General features: G+C 43.0%; 1 protein-coding gene across 1 annotated transcript; it reads right to left on the bottom strand.

Moving 5' to 3' along the window:
* Positions 1-18,419: 18,419 nt before the first annotated feature.
* Positions 18,420-19,095, bottom strand: LOC128724289 (uncharacterized). Its single transcript, XM_053818017.1, has 2 exons — positions 18,942-19,095; positions 18,420-18,840 (listed from the first exon to the last, which is right to left on the bottom strand). The coding sequence occupies exons 1-2, from the start codon at positions 19,093-19,095 to the stop codon at positions 18,479-18,481; spliced, it is 516 nt and encodes a 171-aa protein (XP_053673992.1). The 3' UTR covers positions 18,420-18,478.
* Between the last annotated feature and the right edge of the window lie 3,953 nt (positions 19,096-23,048).

Below are 23,048 nucleotides of genomic sequence, written 5' to 3'. Positions count from 1 at the left end.
AATTAACTAATCATAATATAAAATCATAATATAAAGCATTTGCAATTTTGCAATCGAATCATAATATAAAACCATTTGGAATTTTTCAATCAAAAGAAAACGTTCCTGCTCTCAGAATTTATTTAAAATAAAGCATGTTGTTAACTATGCAAATACTTGTTTAGGCATTATGTTGATTTTTCGATAAAACGAATATGTAACTATATTAACTGCTGCGTTTAATTTCAACATTCATTTACACGAAACAGACAGACACGTATTCGTGTAGCTAAATTTACGGAACCAAAATTTTCTTTCCTCCCCTTACGACTAAGATTAGCTGAACCATTCGGAAAAACCTGGCAAAAATATCTGATCTGATGGGCATCCGAAGCAAGCAAACGCCAACGACTGGAATATCCAATCTGCCCAACCTTCATCGTTGAATGGGCCGGCGTTGGGTCCGGTGCTGTCCGTTTCGATTCCGGCCATAGACTCGGAACCGCACGGACGTTCCTGGCTAGAACAGGCTTTATTACTCCCTCCAAGTGCACAGCGACCGGTGGCCCACACAATCCATGTACATGCATACATACAATATCTTTATCGGCAGTGTAACCCGGGTCGCTGATTAGTAGACTGTACCAAATCTATTCCCTTTACGGTCTAGATGGCATCGGGTATCCGTGCGCCCGGGCCCGGCCGGAATTCGGCTCGACTCGGAAGCAGGACACGCGCGTCCTGAGCAAGGGCAAGGACATTGCGGGAATGGCCCGGCCCGGCCCGGCCCGAGCGGCTCGTGAATGATCGTGTCGAACGGATCAGCGACTCCACGTGAGTCCAATCTTCCGCACCACAGAGATTTAGACATAAATTTTCATACCCTAGCAGATACAGATGATTTCGGTCCAGCTTCAATTGGCGAAACCGGCAACCCGACGGCAGTTGCTGGCGTTCGATGAAATACGTTTTTGTATCATGTGAACCGTTGGCAGTTTCGGCATGCTTTCTAGAAAGCCTGCATCTCCGTAAGCAATCGCCACGATAACAGCCGTTTGTTTTTTTTTTAAGTATTATGAAACCTCGTTCATAAAGCTGTTGTGTAAAGCGGGCGTTGATAAACCTGCAATAGATAAAACCTGCAGTAGTAAAATCGAGGCATCAATGAAAATCGTCGGTTTTGAGTGCTTCGTGTCATATTGGGGCAGTTTCTGCCGACGGTGTTCTGCAGCGCGCCAATACTCTTCTAAAGACCCATCAACGACGAAAACGAGTATTTTTGTGCTCGGAAAAATTACAGTATTAAACTTAAGTATAGCTTATCATATCAGTCTTTGCGTAAATACATTTCTAAAGTAGTGTATGCAGTGTGTAGACACTTTATTTATCCTATCAGTCTCGATGTTTTCAGTGCGCATAACAGTTTTAATATTGCAGACAATAATCAGTATGCAACCAAAAATGTCACAATTAACTAATCATAATATAAAATCATAATATAAAGCATTTGCAATTTTGCAATCGAATCATAATATAAAACCATTTGGAATTTTTCAATCAAAAGAAAACGTTCCTGCTCTCAGAATTTATTTAAAATAAAGCATGTTGTTAACTATGCAAATACTTGTTTAGGCATTATGTTGATTTTTCGATAAAACGAATATGTAACTATATTAACTGCTGCGTTTAATTTCAACATTCATTTACACGAAACAGACAGACACGTATTCGTGTAGCTAAATTTACGGAACCAAAATTTTCTTTCCTCCCCTTACGACTAAGATTAGCTGAACCATTCGGAAAAACCTGGCAAAAATATCTGATCTGATGGGCATCCGAAGCAAGCAAACGCCAACGACTGGAATATCCAATCTGCCCAACCTTCATCGTTGAATGGGCCGGCGTTGGGTCCGGTGCTGTCCGTTTCGATTCCGGCCATAGACTCGGAACCGCACGGACGTTCCTGGCTAGAACAGGCTTTATTACTCCCTCCAAGTGCACAGCGACCGGTGGCCCACACAATCCATGTACATGCATACATACAATATCTTTATATACATAAATACATACATAAAAAACAACAAGGCGCTACAACAGAAAAAAATAAAACCTACACAATTGTTCATGCGAAGAGGACGACCTGGACAAGCGGCTGATATGCGCCATAGAATTTTGTGTTGATATTTTATACGCATGACTAATTTTAATCAAAAAATATCCCATTTTGCCCGTTGGCTGGAAAATTTTAACAAATAACAAAGAAGCACTGGCAGAGAAGGAGAAGAAAAGTTATGATAAAACCGAAGCTGCTATTGTAGCCCATGGAGCTACTGGCAGCCATCACCATCGGATGCGGCTTTCAGTAGTCCGATCCGATCCGGCAGCATTGTTCCTGAAAGGATAGGATCGGCTTCAGTCCGATGAAACTGGAAGAGCACTACGTTTGCTGGGATAAAGGAGTGGGGGGCGGAATATCATCGCAGAGCGCGCAGAGTAGACCGAATGCGAAAGTCTTCGAAAATACAGCATTATTGGAGACTTCATCATTTCAGACTGTATAATGAATTCTCTAGCAACAACATCGCGAACGCATCTGTGAGGCATCTGTGTGGCGCTGGACGTTGTATAATCGCTGACAAAATCATAATTTTGCTTGCAGATTTTGTTCGATTTTTGCACATAAAATTGGCAGCCATGGTACCAAACGCTTAGAATTAATCCATAAGCCAAAGTACTTCATGCTTGATCATCCACTGCATACATCAAACAAACTCTCGAGAGTGTAATTTTCACGCCATTCGTATTTCATTTCATTCCGTTTTTAATTGAATCCAATGGCGCTACCTTCTTCGTGTGAAAAGATCTATTGCCTGTGCCATAATATGCTCCTCTCTGGACATGACCACCCTGGACGTTTGTTATCCTAATTGATTGTAATTGGTATCGATTAATCCTTTTCGACGAACTCCACCGCCGAGTTTGAAACGGACATAGGCCCAGTAATAGAGCCGCAGTAAATTATCCAACAAAGCACATAAATTATATAGAACATGCTGCTCGTTCTGTGGGTCGCACGAGTATCTCCGCATGGGTGTAGTGAGCTTAGAAGGATGTAAATAATTGAAAACAATTAAAACGCTGACTTTTCTGGTGTTTTGCTAGCTCTTGGGGCAGGCAATCGTGGCGGAACTTGATCTTGCTTTGAGGGGAAGGAATCGGTGAAGTTGAGTGTGATTTGAGGTAGGGTCGCATGTCTCATATATTACACTGATTTTGCAAAGACAGCGGTGGGATTGTTTCAGTTCAACATAGTGCGATTCCAAAAGTTATTTTCAGTACCAACCCTAAAAAACACAACCACCAAGCGCAAGCACCATCTCTCTTGCATCTGCCATACACCTTGAGCTGAATTCGACGCTGTCGGATGTTGAATATTCATCACACTAAGTGAAAGCTTTTACATTTTTTAAGCGAATGGGAAATGTGAAAGATTTTTTTTTATTTCAAGACCATGGGTCGTGACGAGCTATCAGTTTGTACCCAGCAAATGAGACTCTCGTTCCATTAAGGTAATGAGAGTATTATGATGCCGGCGAAAGCGCCCATTTTGTTGCAGATATACACATGTAGCGTCGTTCTTATTTCTTTCGCCCACGATAAATTCGGTTTCATTTGGTTAGGTTTTTTTTATCACCACCACATTGATGCACTACGCAAATAGAATGCCCTTAGCTGGCTTAGACTGGAGTCGAGGATTGTTAGGAAGTACCTTGTTACAAAATTAATGTTGTGAGATGCAAGTCATTTACTGATATGACGAAAAGGACTACAATTAGTTACTAGCAGATGATATGAAAATGGCCCTTTATCAATATGGGACAGTTTTAGATTTTAACGAAGAAAACACAGGTACCACTGGCCTAGTCCAGACATCAGACATCTTCAATGACTCATATCCCGTATTACCTGACACGAGCATGCAAATAAATCTTGCGCTGAATAATTATTTATATAAAAAGCGCAACATTTCTCAAGTGAAAGTGTGCTCTTTTGTGTTGTTTTCTAGAAGGAAAAAAGAAACACTCAAATTTTACGCTACTTGCACCGGGGAATACGAGTTGTTCTTATGGAAATATTCTAATTGAGTAAGAAAAGTAGCTCCAATTAAACGTACGAGTGTGACATGAGTGAAAATGCTTGACGTACATGTGAAAGGAAAGCAAAAAAAATGTTCTATTTTTCAATGCAGTGCTTTGAAAAGAACAAGAATCCCAAAAGTGATCCCCATTCAAATAGGCCCGCCAGTCTCGTGTTATCCTAGCTGAATGCGGTACAGAAAACATACAAAGCTGACGAAAGAGCAATTGACGCAGCGAAAAGTGTCACACCGTTTTTTTAATTAGCCACTTGTTATCGCATTCTCCTTTCACGAGAGGCAGGCTCATCCTGTTGTTCACAGCACTCTAACTAGGCCCGCGCAAGCAATATATTTTAATGACTAAAGGACCTTCGTTAGCCTGTTCACAGGCCCATAGAATAAGCACGATTGTACGTGAAATTCTAAGCAAAAGAAAATTTGCTGCTCTTAAAAAGGTAGAATGACATGTCTCGCTTCTTAAGGCTTAATTAACACGAGTGTGGAGTTGAGAACACTTCGTCCGCGTGTGAGCAATCGGGAAGTGATATGAAATTGCAAAATTGGCCTAATGTCTGATCAAGTTTGTACCACACGAGGTAAACTGCTCAATATGGAACCACTTAAAAAAATACCACATTGCATCGCTATCTTATCTCTCGTGAATTGACCGGTTTGCCTTGAATAAAGGTTGAAAGGCACAGGCAAATGTAACGACCCGTTCGACGGCTATTTGTATGCAATAGGATCATTTTGTTCGGATCGCACCCGGTGTGGTAAAACTCATTCAATAATGTGCCACAGCACAACAATCTCGAAAATATATCACGGAGCAGTCGTCGCTTCTAAGGACACGCGGTACCGTAGGGTTGTGCAGCAAACTCACTCAAAGTGATTCAACTGAGACCATGCGGAACGACCATGCGCTTTAGACTCTTGATTTGCTTTAACACTGATTGCTGGAAGAGGAAATTTTAGGCGCATATTCTTTTACAAGTACACAACATTTCTAACCACAGCGGGCATCATGCAGTGAATAGCCACGTCCAGGTGGATACCCGTAGTTCCTTTCAAGCTAGCATAACTTGCGCTGGATCCAGAACTAGACGTACTCTAGGGAATGGTCGCGTCCAGTCCCGCCGTTAACTGACATTAGAACACACTCGCGCTTCCGATGCAGTTTTGTACTGAATAAACCATCCAACAACTCATCCACTCTGTTGTCCGCATGTTCAAAGCAGCAAAATATCAAAGGCTTTCCGGTGCTAGCACTGCTGTGAGCGCTCAAATAGATCAACTAAACTGGCAACGCTTTCACCATTGCTATCTTTGCGATTCAGACACTGTGTGCTATCACAACCACGCCTCCGCACACAAACACACGCTATCGAAATGTGAAATGCGGAAAGCGGTGAAAATTGAATGGGAAGAAAGTGTCGACCTTACCGAAAAGTCCACGCATTACGACGCCTGCTGTCCAGGTATCGATGGTACGTAACTGCTTGGGAGGCGTATTTGGTCGTTTCGCGTTGTCACATTGACCAACGGTTAGCTGTAGCAGATGAAGGCTTCAGAAATGGCTTCCTGCATCTCGCAGGAAATCGATAGTTGGGAATGAGAACAGTTTTTTCGAAATTTTGCAAACTCATTTCGGGACTGACTCAAGTTGGCAGATACTTTACATAAAGCTTCCTCAAGATATGGATTGAAAGTCTTTAGATTTTAATTGAATCATCGAAATTTCAAAAAGCATACACTCCACGGCACTCGTACGGCAGATGTTCCATGGAACTTGCATGAACTCGACCATTATCCCGGCTAGCAGTGCGGATGTTGTGGTTGAGCACAAGAAAATAAAAAAGCGCACACCATTCAGAACACCAGTGCGTAACCGTTGCGCCGGAGCCAGCACTGTAGTTGGTCACACCATTTCGGTATACCCAAATATACGCTTGTCAGTGCGTCCGTTACAAATCTTCGGCCACTGCTCCGGAAGCAGCAGTGGATCCAACAACTTATCTACACAATGGGTTTTATGTTTCTCGATTTCCTTTCCGGTTTCCTGTCTCCGAGGGTTGGGTGCTAACGTCCACAGCAGCACGTCCGATGGAGCGAAGAGACTGGTGCTTGTTACGAGCTGTGGCAGAAACAGCCAGAACGCTGACCAATAACGGCGATAGAGCGGGGAGTGAAAGATTTATAGACGGAAAAATAATTCAACCAACTAAATCCACGATCCCGGCCCTTGGCACTGCCAGGCCCAGGGCGCAGGTTGCAAGAGATGTTGCAACGCCTTGCAACCCATTCTTTGGACGTCAGTTTCTTGTGGTTGGTTGGCGGTTAGAACATGTGCATCCTCTGTACCAATGTGTGACAGGACGAATATGTTTTAGAATTCAAAATTTTAGGGCCACCAGGGGCTTGGCGCAAGATTGTAGCGATTTTGCTAGTGTTATTCCAAAAGGATCATTTTGGACAACTTGTTCGGTATTTGGAAATACGAGAACGCTGTGCAAAATTATGATGCTATAAACTAAGGGCTCACAAGAAAACAAACGCAACATTTAGATCGAATAAGAACATTCGAATTTATGAATTAAATTCCTCGCAAAATGAGAAATGCGAACTGCTGTTGTGCAAACTGTAATTCGTTCAAATTTTGAAAAATGGTAAATAACTTGTACAATTTTATTTTCTCCCTTTTTTCTTTTGCTTTCTTGCTCAACCATATTAGACGATCATTGAAGAACGGAACACTTGCCAGGCCGGTCATTGGTCAAAATGAATAAAGTTTTTAAGACTTCAGATATTCACGGTAGCTATATCTTAAAGCCACGGCACAGTTCCATGTCCCCTTGCGCCCGGTGAGTTTATCCGGTAGGCAAGTAGCGCTGCGAAAACCCCCGCAATCTTTAATATGAATCATTCTCAGCCAACCGATTCGAAATAAAATAGGCATTTGCTGGCAGGAAACAGCCTTCCACTACCGGGTTAGGCGCTCCTTGGCTCGGGCCCCACGCTCGCAGGCGAACGATCCGGCCCTTGACTCTATCGCGCATGCCTATTCGTTCCGCCTCACGGCAAATGTGTTTTCTAGCGTTACCGAGGGTGTCCGTGAATAGGATGAAGCACCCAGCGCAAACCGAACTGGATTCCGTACGCTGCCAGGACACAATGTTCCAAGGTGCGTTCCGGAGGTTGCAACAGCCGCACGTTTCGGCAGTGGTCCGGTATCTCGCCGACGCGTATGTTGATTACAGGCCATCCCCGCGCGTTAGTCCTTTTCGGATGTGGGTTTGGGAGGTTAAAGGAGGAGGCCAGCCAGCCATTGGGAGGGATGAAAAAAAAACCGTAAACGTGTTTCAATTTGAAGCGATTCGTTGAGCGGATTTAAAATATCAAATTGAAAAACAAATTCCTATCACTTGCCGACCAAACCATGTGGGAAGGTGGAGAACTCATCAAATAAATCGCAAGGAGGCTCTCCTGGCTCGCTTGTGTGTTGTACCAAGTCGGAAAATCCCGAGCGAGCCATGCTGCCAGGGGTTTGCAGGTAATGCTCAAACCCTAGTTGGTTTGAAAAATGGAATACCTCGCACACCCGCACCCTATAGAAAGTGCAGTGATAAATTCAAATACTTCACATTCCTGCCACAATTGAGGGGAATGAAGTTAATTATTCAGTTCCTTGCCGAAGATGAGCCAAAGAACAGCGCCCCTGGTGGCAGTAGATCGGTACACATTTTATTCACTACACATCGGACGCATTTTCGACAAGTTTTCTTAAATTGTGGGAGTTCCAGAGGAGGATCTATAAACTAAATAGCGACACTGAAATCATGCTTCTATCCTCCGTACGATCGTGGTACGCGCAGTACACGAAACATTGATTTGACACAATAAACAATTGAACCGAAACGCTAACCGGAAATGCGGTAACCGGAACTACTTGCCAGGAGCGATCGATGACCGTCTGAAAGACGGTTGTGGGATCTGTTATACTACGGACCAGCTCTCTATCCCCATGGGAGTAGCTCGATTCCAGCAAAAAGAAACGGGTCTCAGCCTACCATACTGTCTTGGAAGCGTCTTACGCGTTTCGGAGTAAATCAAGACCAACGTACCAAGGATGGACAGACGATCGATTCGGGTGGTGTGAACTCCACCATTCTCAAGCTTCCACCGGGTGCGTCTTCTATACTTCTTTTTCATCATTTTCTTCCACCTCGCCCACGCACTGCCAAGCGATTTTCTCCGGTTCGTAGCTCGTGCGTTTCGGGCTGTCAAGAACAGCTGACAAAGCTCCAGTTGGTTCGGTTTGGGAGTTTGGCAAGAATTACGAGCCCCCGATTGCCAGGTTGTGTGTGTCGTGCATGTCCTTGCGCGCGCACTGTTCCCACCGTAGCTGCAATAGTGGTTGCATGGTTGTCTAGGTTACCTCCGCATGAGTTCCTGCTCAGCTGCCAGCGTCGATGGAGAGCCGACATTCCGATATCGGTGCCGTCACCGGCCGACACTCGACCCTGCGTGAATGCGGACGTGCTACCAGCAATTGTAGCTGCCAAGCACGGCCAGGCATCTCGACTTCACTTTCTTTTCGACGGACAGGATTTGAGAAGGCACGAGGAACTGCGCTAAAAACTGCACCGAGAAGCGATTGCAAAAGATTTTTAGCAAGATTCTTCCGGGTTTCGCTGTCGGATGGTTTGCGCAGGTCCGTTCCGCATCAGTTGGCTTAATGAATAATGCAATCAGTTCCCTTTCGGGCGAAGGCAAGGACCTTGTCGTCAGCGACGGATTGCGTCGTCACTCGAAATGACAACACCAAACGCCACCACCGGCTCCGTCGCCGCCAGCATTGCAGCCCGACCGTGGCACGTTCCGGTTCCGCGTTCCACTTGCCGGCAGCCGGTTCCGTTCGGTTCTGGGTTTTCCACACGGTTTCCCAATGAGCCAACGAAGGGCGAAGGACGATTTTGATGCGAGTGACTGACTCCGGAGGGTTGCTGAAGGATTCCTCCGGGGTACAACCCGGCAAATGCGGGCGGTAGTAGGCCGGCATCGGAGTCATATGGTTTTCGGCGAAGTTTTTGGAGCGGAAAGAAGAGAGGAAAAATCGATAGCTCCCGGATGCGTCCTCACCGACGCCAGGACCACCGTAGGATACATTTTGAGGGCATTGACATTGGCATTAGACAACACACGGTACACGGTGGTGGAAATGAAACGATTTTTTTTTATTTCGAACCTCATTAACACTATCTAATCATTTCTAATCGTACATGGCTGAGAAACAGTTTGCAGATATGCTCCGGAAACCGGGATGCTCCATTCAATGTACTGTTTTACGAATTAATTTTTCATTTATCCCCACACAAAAACAAAACGCTACATATGTTTCGTTTTGGTTCTGTGAAAGTCACACATTATCATGTTTGAATCAAAGCGGGCCTTGTTTGATAAATAGTTACTTTTTGCCTAAACTAAATATCACTCTATACATTGACGGTCACAACATCCACCCTGCTATTTGTTACGTGGTGTTGATAAAGAGCTAGTGTTCTGGTACACTACTTACTATAAACAACGCCACACGGGAATCCCCGTTTAACAAACGACAATATCCCCGCATGGCCAAACAGCAGCAACAGTTTCATCGTCCATCCCGAATGCATTAATCATTTCGCATTAAGCCACGAAACGATTGTCCGAACGCGTTCGAATGTAAATAGATCGTTTGTCGCCCGTGGAACACCTTCCAAGAAGCGACAGGGAGGAGCACATTTTGTACCGAACCGTTTTCCACAGGCCTATCGACAGGAAGCCAGGGGTAGCCGAAAAGAGAGAAGAAAAACTATATGCCAATGCACCGTCAATATGTACGCGTTTGCATAAGCAAAATGTATACGGCGCTTTTTCTTTTGCCCTGCCGATAACCGGTGGACAATATGTGGAATTTTATCATCACGCAAAATAAATTTGAATACCAAACACCCAGCCTGCGCGCTTATCGCCCACATCCGATGCCTTTCGGTACCTGAAAATCAATAGTAAAGTATGACATAAAAATTAACAGCAAAAAATCTCACCGAAAATTAACACACCGGCAATGCAGGGAACGGAAAGAAAAAGGTTGTTATTTTTTACCACCAAACACCGCCACGTAGCGAGTTGTGGAGGCGCAAAATAGATTTGACTTTAAATTTTTGATGACGGCTTCGATTTTCACACCATACGTGCATGAAATTGCAAATTTTATCACTCGCGCAATTCATTTATGAAATCGGTCATCGTCGTACAACGGCCTTCGAGAGAGATGCTTTATTATATGCATAACCCTGCAATGGTTACTCCCGCTGGCATTAAAAATTGCGATACGGAAGACTGCCGCAAAATTGTTTCGCTTCTATTCGCCGTCGCGGAATATCGCTTCCATTGCCGTGTGCTTCATTTCAACGACTTGATTAACTAGCCTTATCTCATTCGCCTGCAGGATGGCCAACGTGCAAAGCTCTTCCGTCGTGCTCCTTTTGCCGTGAGTGTCGCTTTTGATTTCCCCATTTCCGTCGGAAACGCGACCCAAAAAAAAAAAGAACAACCACAAAAATCGCAAGCGTCTCTAGCATTGTGCGCACAGAGGCGTTTGCCTGGGAGTGGAGCAAACAAAAAAAAATGCCAACACCAACCATCCAAATTATTCTCTTCCAAAAGCACCATTTTTGCACGGCACCCACGTAACGGGCCCGGATGTGTCAGACTCACACAGGATATGTGGCTCGACGCGGCCGTTTGCCGAAAACAAAAGCTTCGCCCACGATCGTTTGTCTCTTGCGTCGGTTTGGCCGCTGGGTTCGGGTCATCTACAAGCAAGTGAAACATTTCAACCATTGTTACGTTTACAGTGCTGAATATATACCATTTCAACCTTTACCATAAATTTCCTTTCTATTGCGACAAAATAGGCGCCCTGAAGTGTAAGAAAATGAGTAATATTGACGTGGGTTGGGGCCCTATTTTGCGGTGGATATGCTTCCCTTCATGAACCATCCGAACGTACCGAAATGTTTGGGTAAGGAAATGCATTTATATTGACTAAATTTAGTTGTTGTTGAAATAATTATCATTTAGACAAACCTTTCGATTGTGGTAAAAATAGCACCTTTTGTGAAAACAGATCATCACTGTTTGCATGTGTGAGCGAAATTCTAACTACTAAACGGACAACCACAACCGCCCCAACTTTGAAAGCCGCTCCATTGAGAAAGCACCCCGCATAGCATCGTGATCATATCGCGTTTTCCTCCAACCGACCACCAATGACCCGAACGAAATGTTGCAAAAGGATCCCAGAGGAACGGATTTGCCACCACGGTACCGGAAACTGCTGGTGGAAAGTTGCTTTTCATGCGGCGTTCGCGAGACAATGGAATAGATAAAATTATTATGTTCCCCGGTTTCATTATGCGCCGCCCCCACAGAGCTCTCTACGACATTCGGCCGATCCAGCAAACCCAACGCGAACCCAAAGCCTGTCGGTGCCCAACGCGAATCTCCGACTCCGACAACTCCGTGCCGTACTACTGAGCCGGCGATATGACTTATGGAGCTGGCCCACTCGTTCTTTTCAGACCACGGTTTCACGGTGTATCCATTCGACTTCGGTGGCGTTCTAGCGACCGCGAGCCTTCCCACGTTTGGGCGCATCGGAAAAAGAGTCGCCAAATGTTGGGGTGGTGCGGCGTTGAACACAAAAAAAAAATACACGACGCCATAGCAAAACGGGAATACTTCACGACAACGATTTATGGATCCCGAATAAGGCGTGCCCGGTGCATGCAGATTCCGTGTCTCCTGTGGAATCTGTGGATACCGCAGATAGGACGCGGCACCACATCGTAAATTCACACACAGCCAAGAACAAGGCGGCCCCATCGAGTGGGAACCGGAAGACGTGGTCTTATCGCGACGCGGCAGGATAGTTGCGAAACGTGGTGAAATATTATATATGAAGTTGCTGTCAACCTTTATCATTAAATTATATGTTTTATCCTCTTCGCATACGTTTGGCCAGCGTCGACACAGCACGTTGACGTTCTCAAGCCCCTTCCATTACATGTTGAGCATGGGAAAGGTTCGAAATCATTTCCCGGTATCGTTTAGGGTTCAGAATTGATCCAGTCAGCAATTTTCTTACCCAGGCATTGCTTGATATAGTTGCATTTGCTCATAAATATTACCATTACCAAGCTCGCTTGAGCGGCCAGGCGCCTCCATTCAAACATGGAACGTTAGAATATTAGCAATATAGAGTTCACTACTGCCAGGTATTGATCTGGCATTAAAAAAGAAATGAACAAATACCGTAAATACCACAATACAACATGTACGAAAACTTTGGATGACGATATGCTATAAGACTAAAACATGAAAAAACAACGAAAATGGTTTTCATTTGAATAAATATATATCAATATCAATATATATATCAAAAAATAAGAAAGCAGTATGGAAACATTATATTCATTATCAAAAAAAACCATTGCAGGTGATTAGCATTTGCAAATCGGTAACTGATCCTGTTGTTTCGTAATTACGTCCAGTGTATAAGATCAGTTGCGGTCATTGAATTCGAAATGTTATAATCTATTAATTATTGAAGATATTATACTGTAGATAGAAATGTATTATGAATTATATTTTGAAATGAAATTATGAATGAACATGTTTGCTATATTGTTGAAAATTTATAGCTAGCCGTAATGGAAATTTAAAATTATCATTCAAATTTGTTAAAATAAATTTCGGATGTGTTTTATTCAGTCTAGAAAATTTAAGTAAAAAGGAGAATTCAATATGAAACAAATGTAGGGACTATTGTAATATTGAAATATGTAAACGATATAGATTTAAATGTTCGTTTGATTGCATGTCCATCCAACAAATCCTTTATAGCTACATTAAATTTAATTTGATGACGCAAATATTAGGCATAGCATTAGTGGAAAATTGAATACAAGTAAAAAAAGTAATAGTTTTATGAGTTATTAGACTTTGATGATAAATAGTTAAAGATTTCTATTACAACAATTTTCTCGCAACATAACCAAATAACGTCGCTTACAACCGGTTAAATACAAAATACCACAATGAGTAGTGGCGAAGTCGCGAAAACCAATTTCACTTAGGTTTTCTACCACTCTCTTGGCCATTTTCAGACCAGTATCTATTGGTCGCCTGCTATCATCCGTTGTTGCCGTGATTATGCATACACTCGTGCACCAGCAGTACCGCGAGCGTGCCCATACATCATTCTACAAATGCTTAACGAACAAAAACCCACAAAGGCAGCAACTCTCTGAGCCACAACGATACGCGATGTACTGCGAAATGGGCGAACTAAAAGTGCATTTCATTATCCAATGCATACACCGCGCATCGGCATTCTGCAACCGTTTGGTGCGTGGAGACGACAAAGGATACTGAATCGGCGATTGCACTTTTCACCGAATGCCATTGACACTTTACGGGCGAGGTGGTAAACGGGTGTTGATCGCGATGGAAATAATAATTCAAAAACCACAACAAAACCAACGCCAGTGGACACCGCAGGATGTCACGGTGTGGTTTGCGTAAATGTTCTGGCCTGTTACATTAACTTTATAACACTACCCCAACAAATGAACTGTTCGTAACAGCTAATGGAGTTTCTTGGGAAGTGCGCTAATTAAAGCCTCTAAAAGTTTCACAAAGAGTGGTTAATGGTTGGTAGTAGTTTACAATCATTTTCGATTGCTGATAAAATGTAGACAATGCTCTGTTGATTATTACATTTCAATGAAATAGTTTTTTTGCATATTTATATGAACTTGGTAATGAACATGTAATGAACAATAATGCAAAAAAAAAACAAAATTTAATATTAAATTCGATTTATATTTACAGTTGGTTTACTTACCAAAACAAGCAGTATAATATTGTGCTAGCTAATGAAGCTTTGCTCAATCAATATATTCGAGTTCAATCGTTAAATGACGTCTTAGCTGTTGCATTTTATAATTTTATCACAATCACTTCCATGAAAAATGAAATCTACGGAATAATAGCGATTGCGTCCGTTTTCAAATGTTCCTCGTAGAAACTATGTTGATAATAATTTAACGTGAAAGGGGCATCAAAAAGTCACTTTTCATATATTCTCGTTTCTCAAACGCCTATTATAAATGATTTGTCTGTTCATTGATAGTACGTAACGGATTGACCTGAATCAAATTCCATAACATGTACAGCAAGCACCACGTTCACAATTTCCGACCGGTAGTCACTAACTTAGTTATTTATACAGCCTCAAGCTTACACCGCTGTTTTTCGGAGCAAGGCCAACACGACAAAACGTAGGATTGTTCAAATTTTAAAATTGGATTTAAAATAGCTTTCACTTATCACTAAACACGGAAGATAGTTGCCTTAAACTCGACCACATAAGTTTTTAGCCTTTCACGACACACACAGTATCATTCGATCGTAGTAAGCCCCGTTGCTGTTGCCACAACGACACGTGCAGCGGATTGCAATCGTTACGGCCCGCATACAGCGTTCTGCATGGTTAAGCCGTGGAAGCGAAAGCGCGCAGGATTTATCACATTAATCGGGACGCTGGATTCTGCCAAAACTCGGATGGTTTAGTCACTTCGTCGGACAGGGAAAGGGACATCCACCCATTCCCGAGTTCGGTAACCGGAACAACTCAAGACACTTGTGCCGGCAAAAAAGCAGCTAATGCTAATTTTTGCCTGCATAAATTCTAATGCTTCGGCGACACGGTTGCGCTGTTTGTTTTGCTGTGCCGATTCTGTGTTTACTTTCGATCAGGCTCCTTCGATCAGGCTGACGTTTGACGTTCGGTTCGGTTTGGAGATTCACACTCCGTTTAGCAGCGACCGCGCTCGACGGGCATCGACGACGATGGATGGCGATGAAGTACGGCAAAACACATGTACCGATGTGCATTCATCCGCAGTCGAAAAGGGAACTATTCATCTGTGCTTTTTGTTTTGATTTGACTTGATTCGTTTGGCTGCCTCTGCTCTGCGCCCATCGTCATCGTCGGCACGGGACGAACGCGGTCGGTCGGTCTGCTGCTTCGCGTGCGCACGTGTTTGTGTAGCAGGACGGAAAATCGTGTACAGCGTGCGTTGTGTGCGCAAATGATCGAAAAATATGGTATGTGCACGAGTTGGCATGGAGTTGGCAGAGTCGGAAGCGGCCCCTGGTGGAGGAAAGATGGAGCAGCTCACATAAAAAGCAAAAAGATGACGAGAAGATTCTATGTAAACGAAGTACCAACACCATGGTACAGGCGGCTTTACACATCGCCTTTACACGCTCACCATCAGTGGAATCATTGTTCGCAGTAACGAGTCATCATCGTCCTGCTTCGTTCTGCGGTCACAGTCATGCCAGCATTATCATAAACGGCTCGGTGATGATGGAATCCTCTTTCCACCACCTTTTCCAGACCTCTCTTCCCACAGCCTGGCATACCCTCGAATACGCTTGTGTTGGTGTCGAACGTTGGGAGCGTCTATTTACCATTTTACCTGCCCCAGCATTGGATCCGGCTCCTGAATCAAGGTTCCCGCCAAGCAACCAACCGCCGGGGAAGCAATCACTTTATCTTTCCTGCCTGGGAGCCCTGATGAACCAACCAGAGCGTGCAATTTATGCGAAGCGAGACGGCACTAGCGAAACAACCGGTGTTCATCCGCACCCACACATCGCCAACGACATTCGAACGAAGAGATTCTGCGTGCCAGAATGCTCCGGCATGAAGCGGCATGAAGGGTGCCTTTTTCTCAGCATCCTCAGGCAAATATATGTGGAGCGGTAAACCGGCCAAAATGCCGTCGAAACGGTTCGTCCCGGAGTCGGCTCTTGTTCAGCATACCCAAAGCAGTGAGCGAATGCAAGTCCTGTTGCGCGGTTGGTCTGGTATTGTTTCGGATTTTGGAACACTGGTCTTCGGATAGCTTCCGCGCGTTGCTAGAGCGCTGAATCCTGCGGTCACTTTTTTTTATCTTCAAATGGCGTTGAAACAGACGCCGGGGTCTTTCAGTGTAGCAATGCGAAGTAAAGAGCAGCAGATAGGCCGTTAAGGCAGCACAAGATGCACAAGAATATTAAACCGGAAGCTCACTCTCTCAATCTCAATAGATCCGGGAAACTAGTGTCAGTGCCAAGCACCACTACGATCATTTGTAGGTGAAAAACAGAGTGCAATTCTACCTCAGTACGTGTGGAAATTATAACTCATTATAACGGTGATAAATCATAGCTCCATTATCATAGGTGATTTTGAAAAATATGTACAAATCGATCCCTCTATACATTATCATCCTGCGGCATGAGAAAAACTTGTAATAAAAAGAGAAATAACGCGTGTCGCGAGGATACAGTTGCATAATCTAGACGCTGATTCAAAACGAAATATTATTTATTTACACTGCACTGCAGGTACAACAATTCAGGTTGAGGAAATGATATATGTTGATTGAATAAAAACCGATTGATATTTTTTTACCAACATTAGAAATATCTCGCTATGACGCTAAATTACTTTATAATGTAAATATATAGCATAACAAAATCATATGCAGTACAATAAAATAAAAAAATTTACGTTACGTTCCCGTTTCATTGCATTACAAAAATATTTTTCAATTCGTTGTAATAGAGCACTTCTTGAGCCAACAACATTGATTGAAATGAGGTAGAGCTTAACGAAAGATTTCACAGACATACTACACATGAGTTTCAGGATGCAACTAGTTCTTTCGGATCTCTTGTGAATGAATCATTGAGGATACACCTAACATGCCTAAAATAGATTTTTTTTCTGTTTTATATCGAACGAACCAAAAACGTGCTTCCAATCATTCGTGAGATAGGATACGGAAACAAAAGGGGAAATAATGGAATAGTGTTTCTGTTCCCACTTGCGATTGGCGTGCTAATCTGCAATAATGCAAATATGCAAATGATACCGTTCAAGAAACAGTAAACTTACACATTTGTATCCCCCGGATCGGTGTCAATCTCAACAATCAGATGCCAGTCATATTTTATGGGATGAAGGTTTGTTTCATTCCTCGTTAACATTTGTAACATACAAAACGGTTGCCAAGACAAACACACATTCTGCTGAGCGATTATGAAAGGTGATATTGTTAATTGCTTGCGAGTTGTTCGATTCATACGGAGTACGGATGTACTTAAACATTGCTTTTTTGTACAGAACATTTATGTTTCAAGTCTGTGTTTCGCGAACGACAAATCAATATATTTAACAAAAATATGCTCATTGAGCGAAATTGCGTGAATACGTACATTTAGTAAACAGTAATGCAAGTGCTCTTCCAGATAGTAACGCAATAATAAAAACCTTAATGAAAAAAAATATAACAATGTTATTCGGAAGATTACAATGAACAGTGAATGGAGCAGACAAGGAATGTACACGTTATGACACGCATACGATTCTTATTCAAGTTATTAACAAGTTTGTAAAATATAGTAAAATAAACAAATAAAATTAACCTATTAATTGCATGCACCAGTTTCCTTATTTTCTTATCATTTTATTTACGTGTAAGTTGTCTTTAAAGTGGTTAGTTGTGATAAATTTTTACCTTGTTACATATGTTTCTATTACATTGTTTCGTTTCTCTTTCAATGTAGAAAAAAAACTCAAGCAAAAAAAAACTCCGAAATAAATATAGAGTGCATTGCTCTATTCAGATGGTAATAAGTAATAGAGGCCTATTACTCAAAGTTGTTCCGATAAAAGCTAGCTGATATGTGCTAGTCTTCTCGATTGCGGGCGGTCAGTGCTATCGAGAAAACTAACCTCTCACCTTGAAACATTGAATAAGAGCTTCTAATTAAAACCCATCGATTGTGATTCTTGATAAGAAACTTCATGTTGTTTCTCACACTTATCCGGAGCTATTTCCCTCGTTCCTCACTCTATGGCAAACGCCTTAACAATGGCCCTCACTAGCGTGATGATATTCATCAGCAGTTGACGAGTAAATTTACTTCCCATCGAACGCGGTAGTTGTTCTGAGCTGACTTGTTTCGCGAAATGTGCCAATTAGGCGAGGTATTGTAAATGATGTACCATCGAGAATCACGAACGTTGACGTATCAAAATCCGAAGCCCTATTGAATGGTTCTTTCGAATGTAATCCTATATTTGAAACTCACTGCCTTGACGCGACATAAACGTTAGAACTAAAGACATCTTTATTGCTCGCATGCAAACGAATCCTGGGCGAATTTTATTGACCTATAGCCTCCGTCGCCGAATCACTTCCCGGCGAACGGATTACCCGCATTGCTCAGCTGATCGAGTATTGCCTTGTGCAGGTCTTCTATTTGGTCGTACAGATACGAATGAATGTCACCAGAACCGGAGTGATTGTACGTGTTGCCGCGGTTGTCGAACGATGCAATGTTGCCATTCTTATCGATTTCGGCGTAGCTCTCGAACTGCTGACCGGGGAAGTTGGACTGTTCGGTGGTGAGCGTCTTGGCCGTCGCCTTGCCCGCCGGATCAAGGCATTCGCGCGTTACTTGGATTTTGTTCACGTCGTCCTTGGTGGAGTTTTTGACGATCACGCACTTGAACGATTCCTCGGGGCACTTGAGGGTGTCACAGATGATGGTGCCTGTTGCCCGATGGGGAAAATCAGAATCGGATCGATATGTTGTTAGAATACGTTCCAAGGCATAGTTGCGGGGTTGCTGTAATTTTCGCACATTTGCTTACCATTTTCTATTCTTGCATTCGATTCTCCACTGAGCGTGAGCAAACTGCTTAGCTGACGCGGCGCTCGTCCAAGGGCAGCACCGTCCACAGAAATGGTTCCGAAAACAGAAATAATAAACACCACCGACAGCAACAAACACTTGCTAGACTCCATGGTTGAGAAATGGTTGCTTGTAATATCTTTCTAGCACTGGGTTTCTTTTTACAAATCGCCTACAAAACTTGCCAGCTAGCAGCACTCGCACGGACTGAGGCGAACAGCGATCGCCGGTGTATGTTTTAAATACTTTAAAGCAAGCGGGCGTTGCGCTCGTGGGAACTAAAACAAATGCACCGATTGTTCTGTCCCAGTTTAGCGAGCGGCTTTAGAACACTTTGCACGGGCTCCGGAGTGAAATTTGTGTTCCCGTGACGCCACTAACTACAGCGTTGTTTCTCTTAACACAATTATTGTTCGCTATTAATCATCACGGAACTTGACCGGTTTTTCCGCAAGGTGATCCGCCTCGATCTAATTGTCTAGCCGTTTAACACTTCTCCCGAATAACGCACAGCATCGGCAGGCAGACTGGCGCTTGGAGGGGTTTGCTTATCGGTCACGCGATACAACAACACGCAGCCAAAAACGAACGCAAATGTGCAGATCAATCATCGATTATTCCGTACCGGACTCAGGGACAGGAACTGAGCAGTGAAACGAGCCAGAAGTATCCCGCATCGCGATCGCGCACGCTCGAGTACGATCGCAATACTGGCAAATGCGTTTTGAGCATGCTATTGCTTCGGTGGTAGATAACGTTAGCCTAGTTGATAAGCACCGGTTGCTTATAGAAGTGTTCAATCTTCTATAGGATGAGTATTTCAAACATTGAACCCATTCTTCAGTACGCGAGCCGGTGGTGGATTGGCTAGTAGCAAAATAAATTCTCTGGCAATAGGTCTTAGAAATACGACAAATCATTCCTTCAGACGGATGAGTATGCAACAAGATTAAGGAAAACGGTGATTTAAAAGTGATACAAATTGCAAAAACATGCTCGAATACAATCTAATTCTTCATCAATCCGATTTCGGGAAATGTTTCCAAAATTCAAAAACATCATCAGGCAACATTTTAATGCAGCATTATTTCAATATCTTGTAGATAGTTCGTTACTATGAACATTTGTTTACTAGTGCTAACTACTAACATTTCAAATACGTCAAGTTAAAGATTATAATGAAATGAATCAAACCAAAATGAATGTTTAAGTTAGTCCCTTACAGATATAGATAGCTTTAAGGCGAACTGGTTTTTGTAGACTATGAATCACCGGAATCCGGATCCATTACTTAGAATTATCAATAAACAATAGGCTTTAGCGATATGCACATCATTTTACTAAGAGAGCTTCGTTGAACCTACACTACCGGAAGTGATGGGTATATCGCGAACAGAATCATTAGTTTGGAATAAATTAACTAGTGCGATTTTTATTCAATTTCAGGCTATTGTTTTCAATTCAAAGCGATCATCATCAAATTCGTGAACATGTTAGTTTTATACAACGTATAGTAACTCACAAACCATGAATGTTTGCGGGCTTCGTTCACGGCCGACGTTCGACTAATGGATAATATTTATGTGGTTAGTGAAGATAACACCGCTAATACGAGAGAGCAATTTCCATTTTCCTACTCCGCAGATTGTATGCTCACCCTCCCTTGCCTAGCATATCCATCCCTCCGTAATCCTGATGGTAATCTCGGCCACTCGAAACCCTCGTTTTGAGGCCCGGCAGTAAAATGACGAACAACCAGCATGATTGTGGCTTAGCGGGCTTCCGTGGGTTGCACGAAGTGTTAAAATCAAAATCTGCATTCCACTTACCGGCAATCATTTATGGGCGAGAATTCCGATTCCGACCGCTACGAGGGCAACCTCAGGAATGGCACTATGCTCTCGTGGGGAAATATGATCCGTCCTACCGTCAACCCGCAACAGCTAAAAGTGCTTTTTCCAAGGAGGCGCCAGAACACGATAATAGTTGAGGTAATTCGACTTCCGGTCGGAAACCAGATCCTGCCACGCACATATCGTTCGATAGAAGCCTGCCACACCCCGAGCCTCGAACCGTCGCTGTAATCCCGTTCAGCAATTATCGTAATACGTTCCGGTGTTTGCGTACCCTCGCTGACCAGGTTCGATTTGCAGCTGCAGGCGAAGGAAACGCACAGGCATTTTTGGAGGGCAGCGAGTTATCTCCCTCACAAGGTCAGGAAAGAAACGGTTTTGCTAGGATTTCGTTGGGCATATGCGTTTCCGTACGCTCGGAACAACATTCCTAGGCTGACAGCAACGAATCCGTTGGGAAAATGTCGAAATGGGCCTTCGAACAGATCGGTGAAAATAATCTCATCTCACTTGGGATAGTGACACGCCCTTACAGTGTATGCAAGTGGCACAATTTCTGAGATACGTAGAGTAAGATCACAGTTTTTTTCCGTTTTCGTGTGCATTAAGATGTATCGTACATTATGTTATGAGTGATATCCATTGAAAACTAATGATGAAAGCCCAAATAAAAATAAATAATTAGAAAGTTCATCTATGCATTGGAGTTCAAAGAATTATCCAATCAGAATTTGCAAAGTTGGATGCAATCATGAACAGCAAGAATAAACAAAATATGCAAAAACAGTTTAACAGATACTTGCAAGAATGTATTCAATATACTCTTGTTATATTTTCATTGAACATAAATAAAGAATAATGAAAATTGTACATGTTTCCCCTCTAGATCAAACAGGTATGTATATCTATACACAATAATTTTAGTTATCAAGGCATGACAGAGGCATGAGGAAAGCAATCATGTTTCCTGTATGTAATATCATTTTTGATATTGTTTGCTATATTTTATATACCAATTTCACGTAGAAAACGTGAATAGAAAATCTTCGAGCAACAAATCTGTTGTTTTTCAGCAATCTTCTAGAGAGGTTTATAGAAAAGTTAAAATTGTTTAGTTTAGGGTTTTTTTCAATTCTTTTATTACATCTTTGAACGCTATATTATAATACATGATGTTTCTTTGAACATTTTCAAAACATGATGCTATCGTACATCCAACATTTCACGAATGTATTTGTTACAAGTTTTTGGATCACTACGCTCATTATACAGTTTAAAATCAAACATTTTTGTCAACTTTCATGGCTTAAGATAGTATGCTAAGCAATATTAAACACACACACGAATATACACCATATTCATCCTTTTTTGAAATTGCACTAGCTGAGAAAACCGTAACACATCCCTAAGGATATTGCTGTGGAAACGGTGGCAGAACAAATTGTCTGTAACGCCATGACCTCAACCACCAACGTCTTGAGCAGTTGTAAGCGAAGGTGAACCAACCCTGAAGGAAGCCATCTGAACAATCGTCTTACCCAGCATCCTGTCTGAGCCAAACGATGGACGACGAGCACCATACCGATACAACAAGACAGTGCTCACATTTATGTGGCAAGGCAGACACCACGACAAAGTGTGGCGCTTGTGCGAACATCTTCGGCACTCGTAACTAGACCGAACCCTTACCCACTGAACCGGCAGTGTAAAACGCGAATTTGTATCCGTACGGTATTCCCCGGGGAAAGATTTTGGCATTCTAAAAGCAATAAAAGCATAACCTGCATCCGGTAGAGTTCAATTATCTACCGGGAATAATGATGGCTGTGCAACGAACGGACGCTAGCCGAAATCGTGAGCACCGGCGACGATATTCTTTTTTCCCCTGCCTTAAGCAAACTTCTGTGTATTTTTTTTTTTCACAGTTACTCCGGTTCATCGGTCTCCTTTCCCTGTAAACGTTCCTTGCGCCATGACATGGTGTACTTGGCCAATGCCACCACTTCGGGAGTGAAAATAATGGTCCACCGTGGCGGACAAAATCTGGAGAAATTTAATTTAAGGATCAAAGAGGAGCGCAAGAAACCATCCCCACGACGGTATTGTTTTCTCATCGATTTCAAGGCCTTCGATTATCAGTGGGACGGTGCACATCTTCGGACAGGAGGGAACGAACGATCCCTGGGGAGAAGTTGGCACTCAAATGCAGGGAC

The sequence above is a fragment of the Anopheles nili genome, chromosome 3 (genome assembly GCF_943737925.1).
Source record: "Anopheles nili chromosome 3, idAnoNiliSN_F5_01, whole genome shotgun sequence".
Classification (NCBI taxonomy): Eukaryota; Metazoa; Arthropoda; class Insecta; order Diptera; family Culicidae; genus Anopheles; species Anopheles nili.
This window is presented reverse-complemented; position numbering and strand designations above follow the sequence as displayed.

Excerpts from the sequence above, each read along its gene's own strand:
- LOC128724289 (XM_053818017.1), bottom strand. The coding sequence starts at position 19,095 with ATGGAGTCTAGCAAGTGTTTGTTGCTGTCGGTGGTGTTTATTATTTCT. Across the intron at positions 18,841-18,941 it reads GAATGCAAGAATAGAAAATG|GCACCATCATCTGTGACACC; the intron begins GTAAGCAAATGT and ends ATCGGGCAACAG.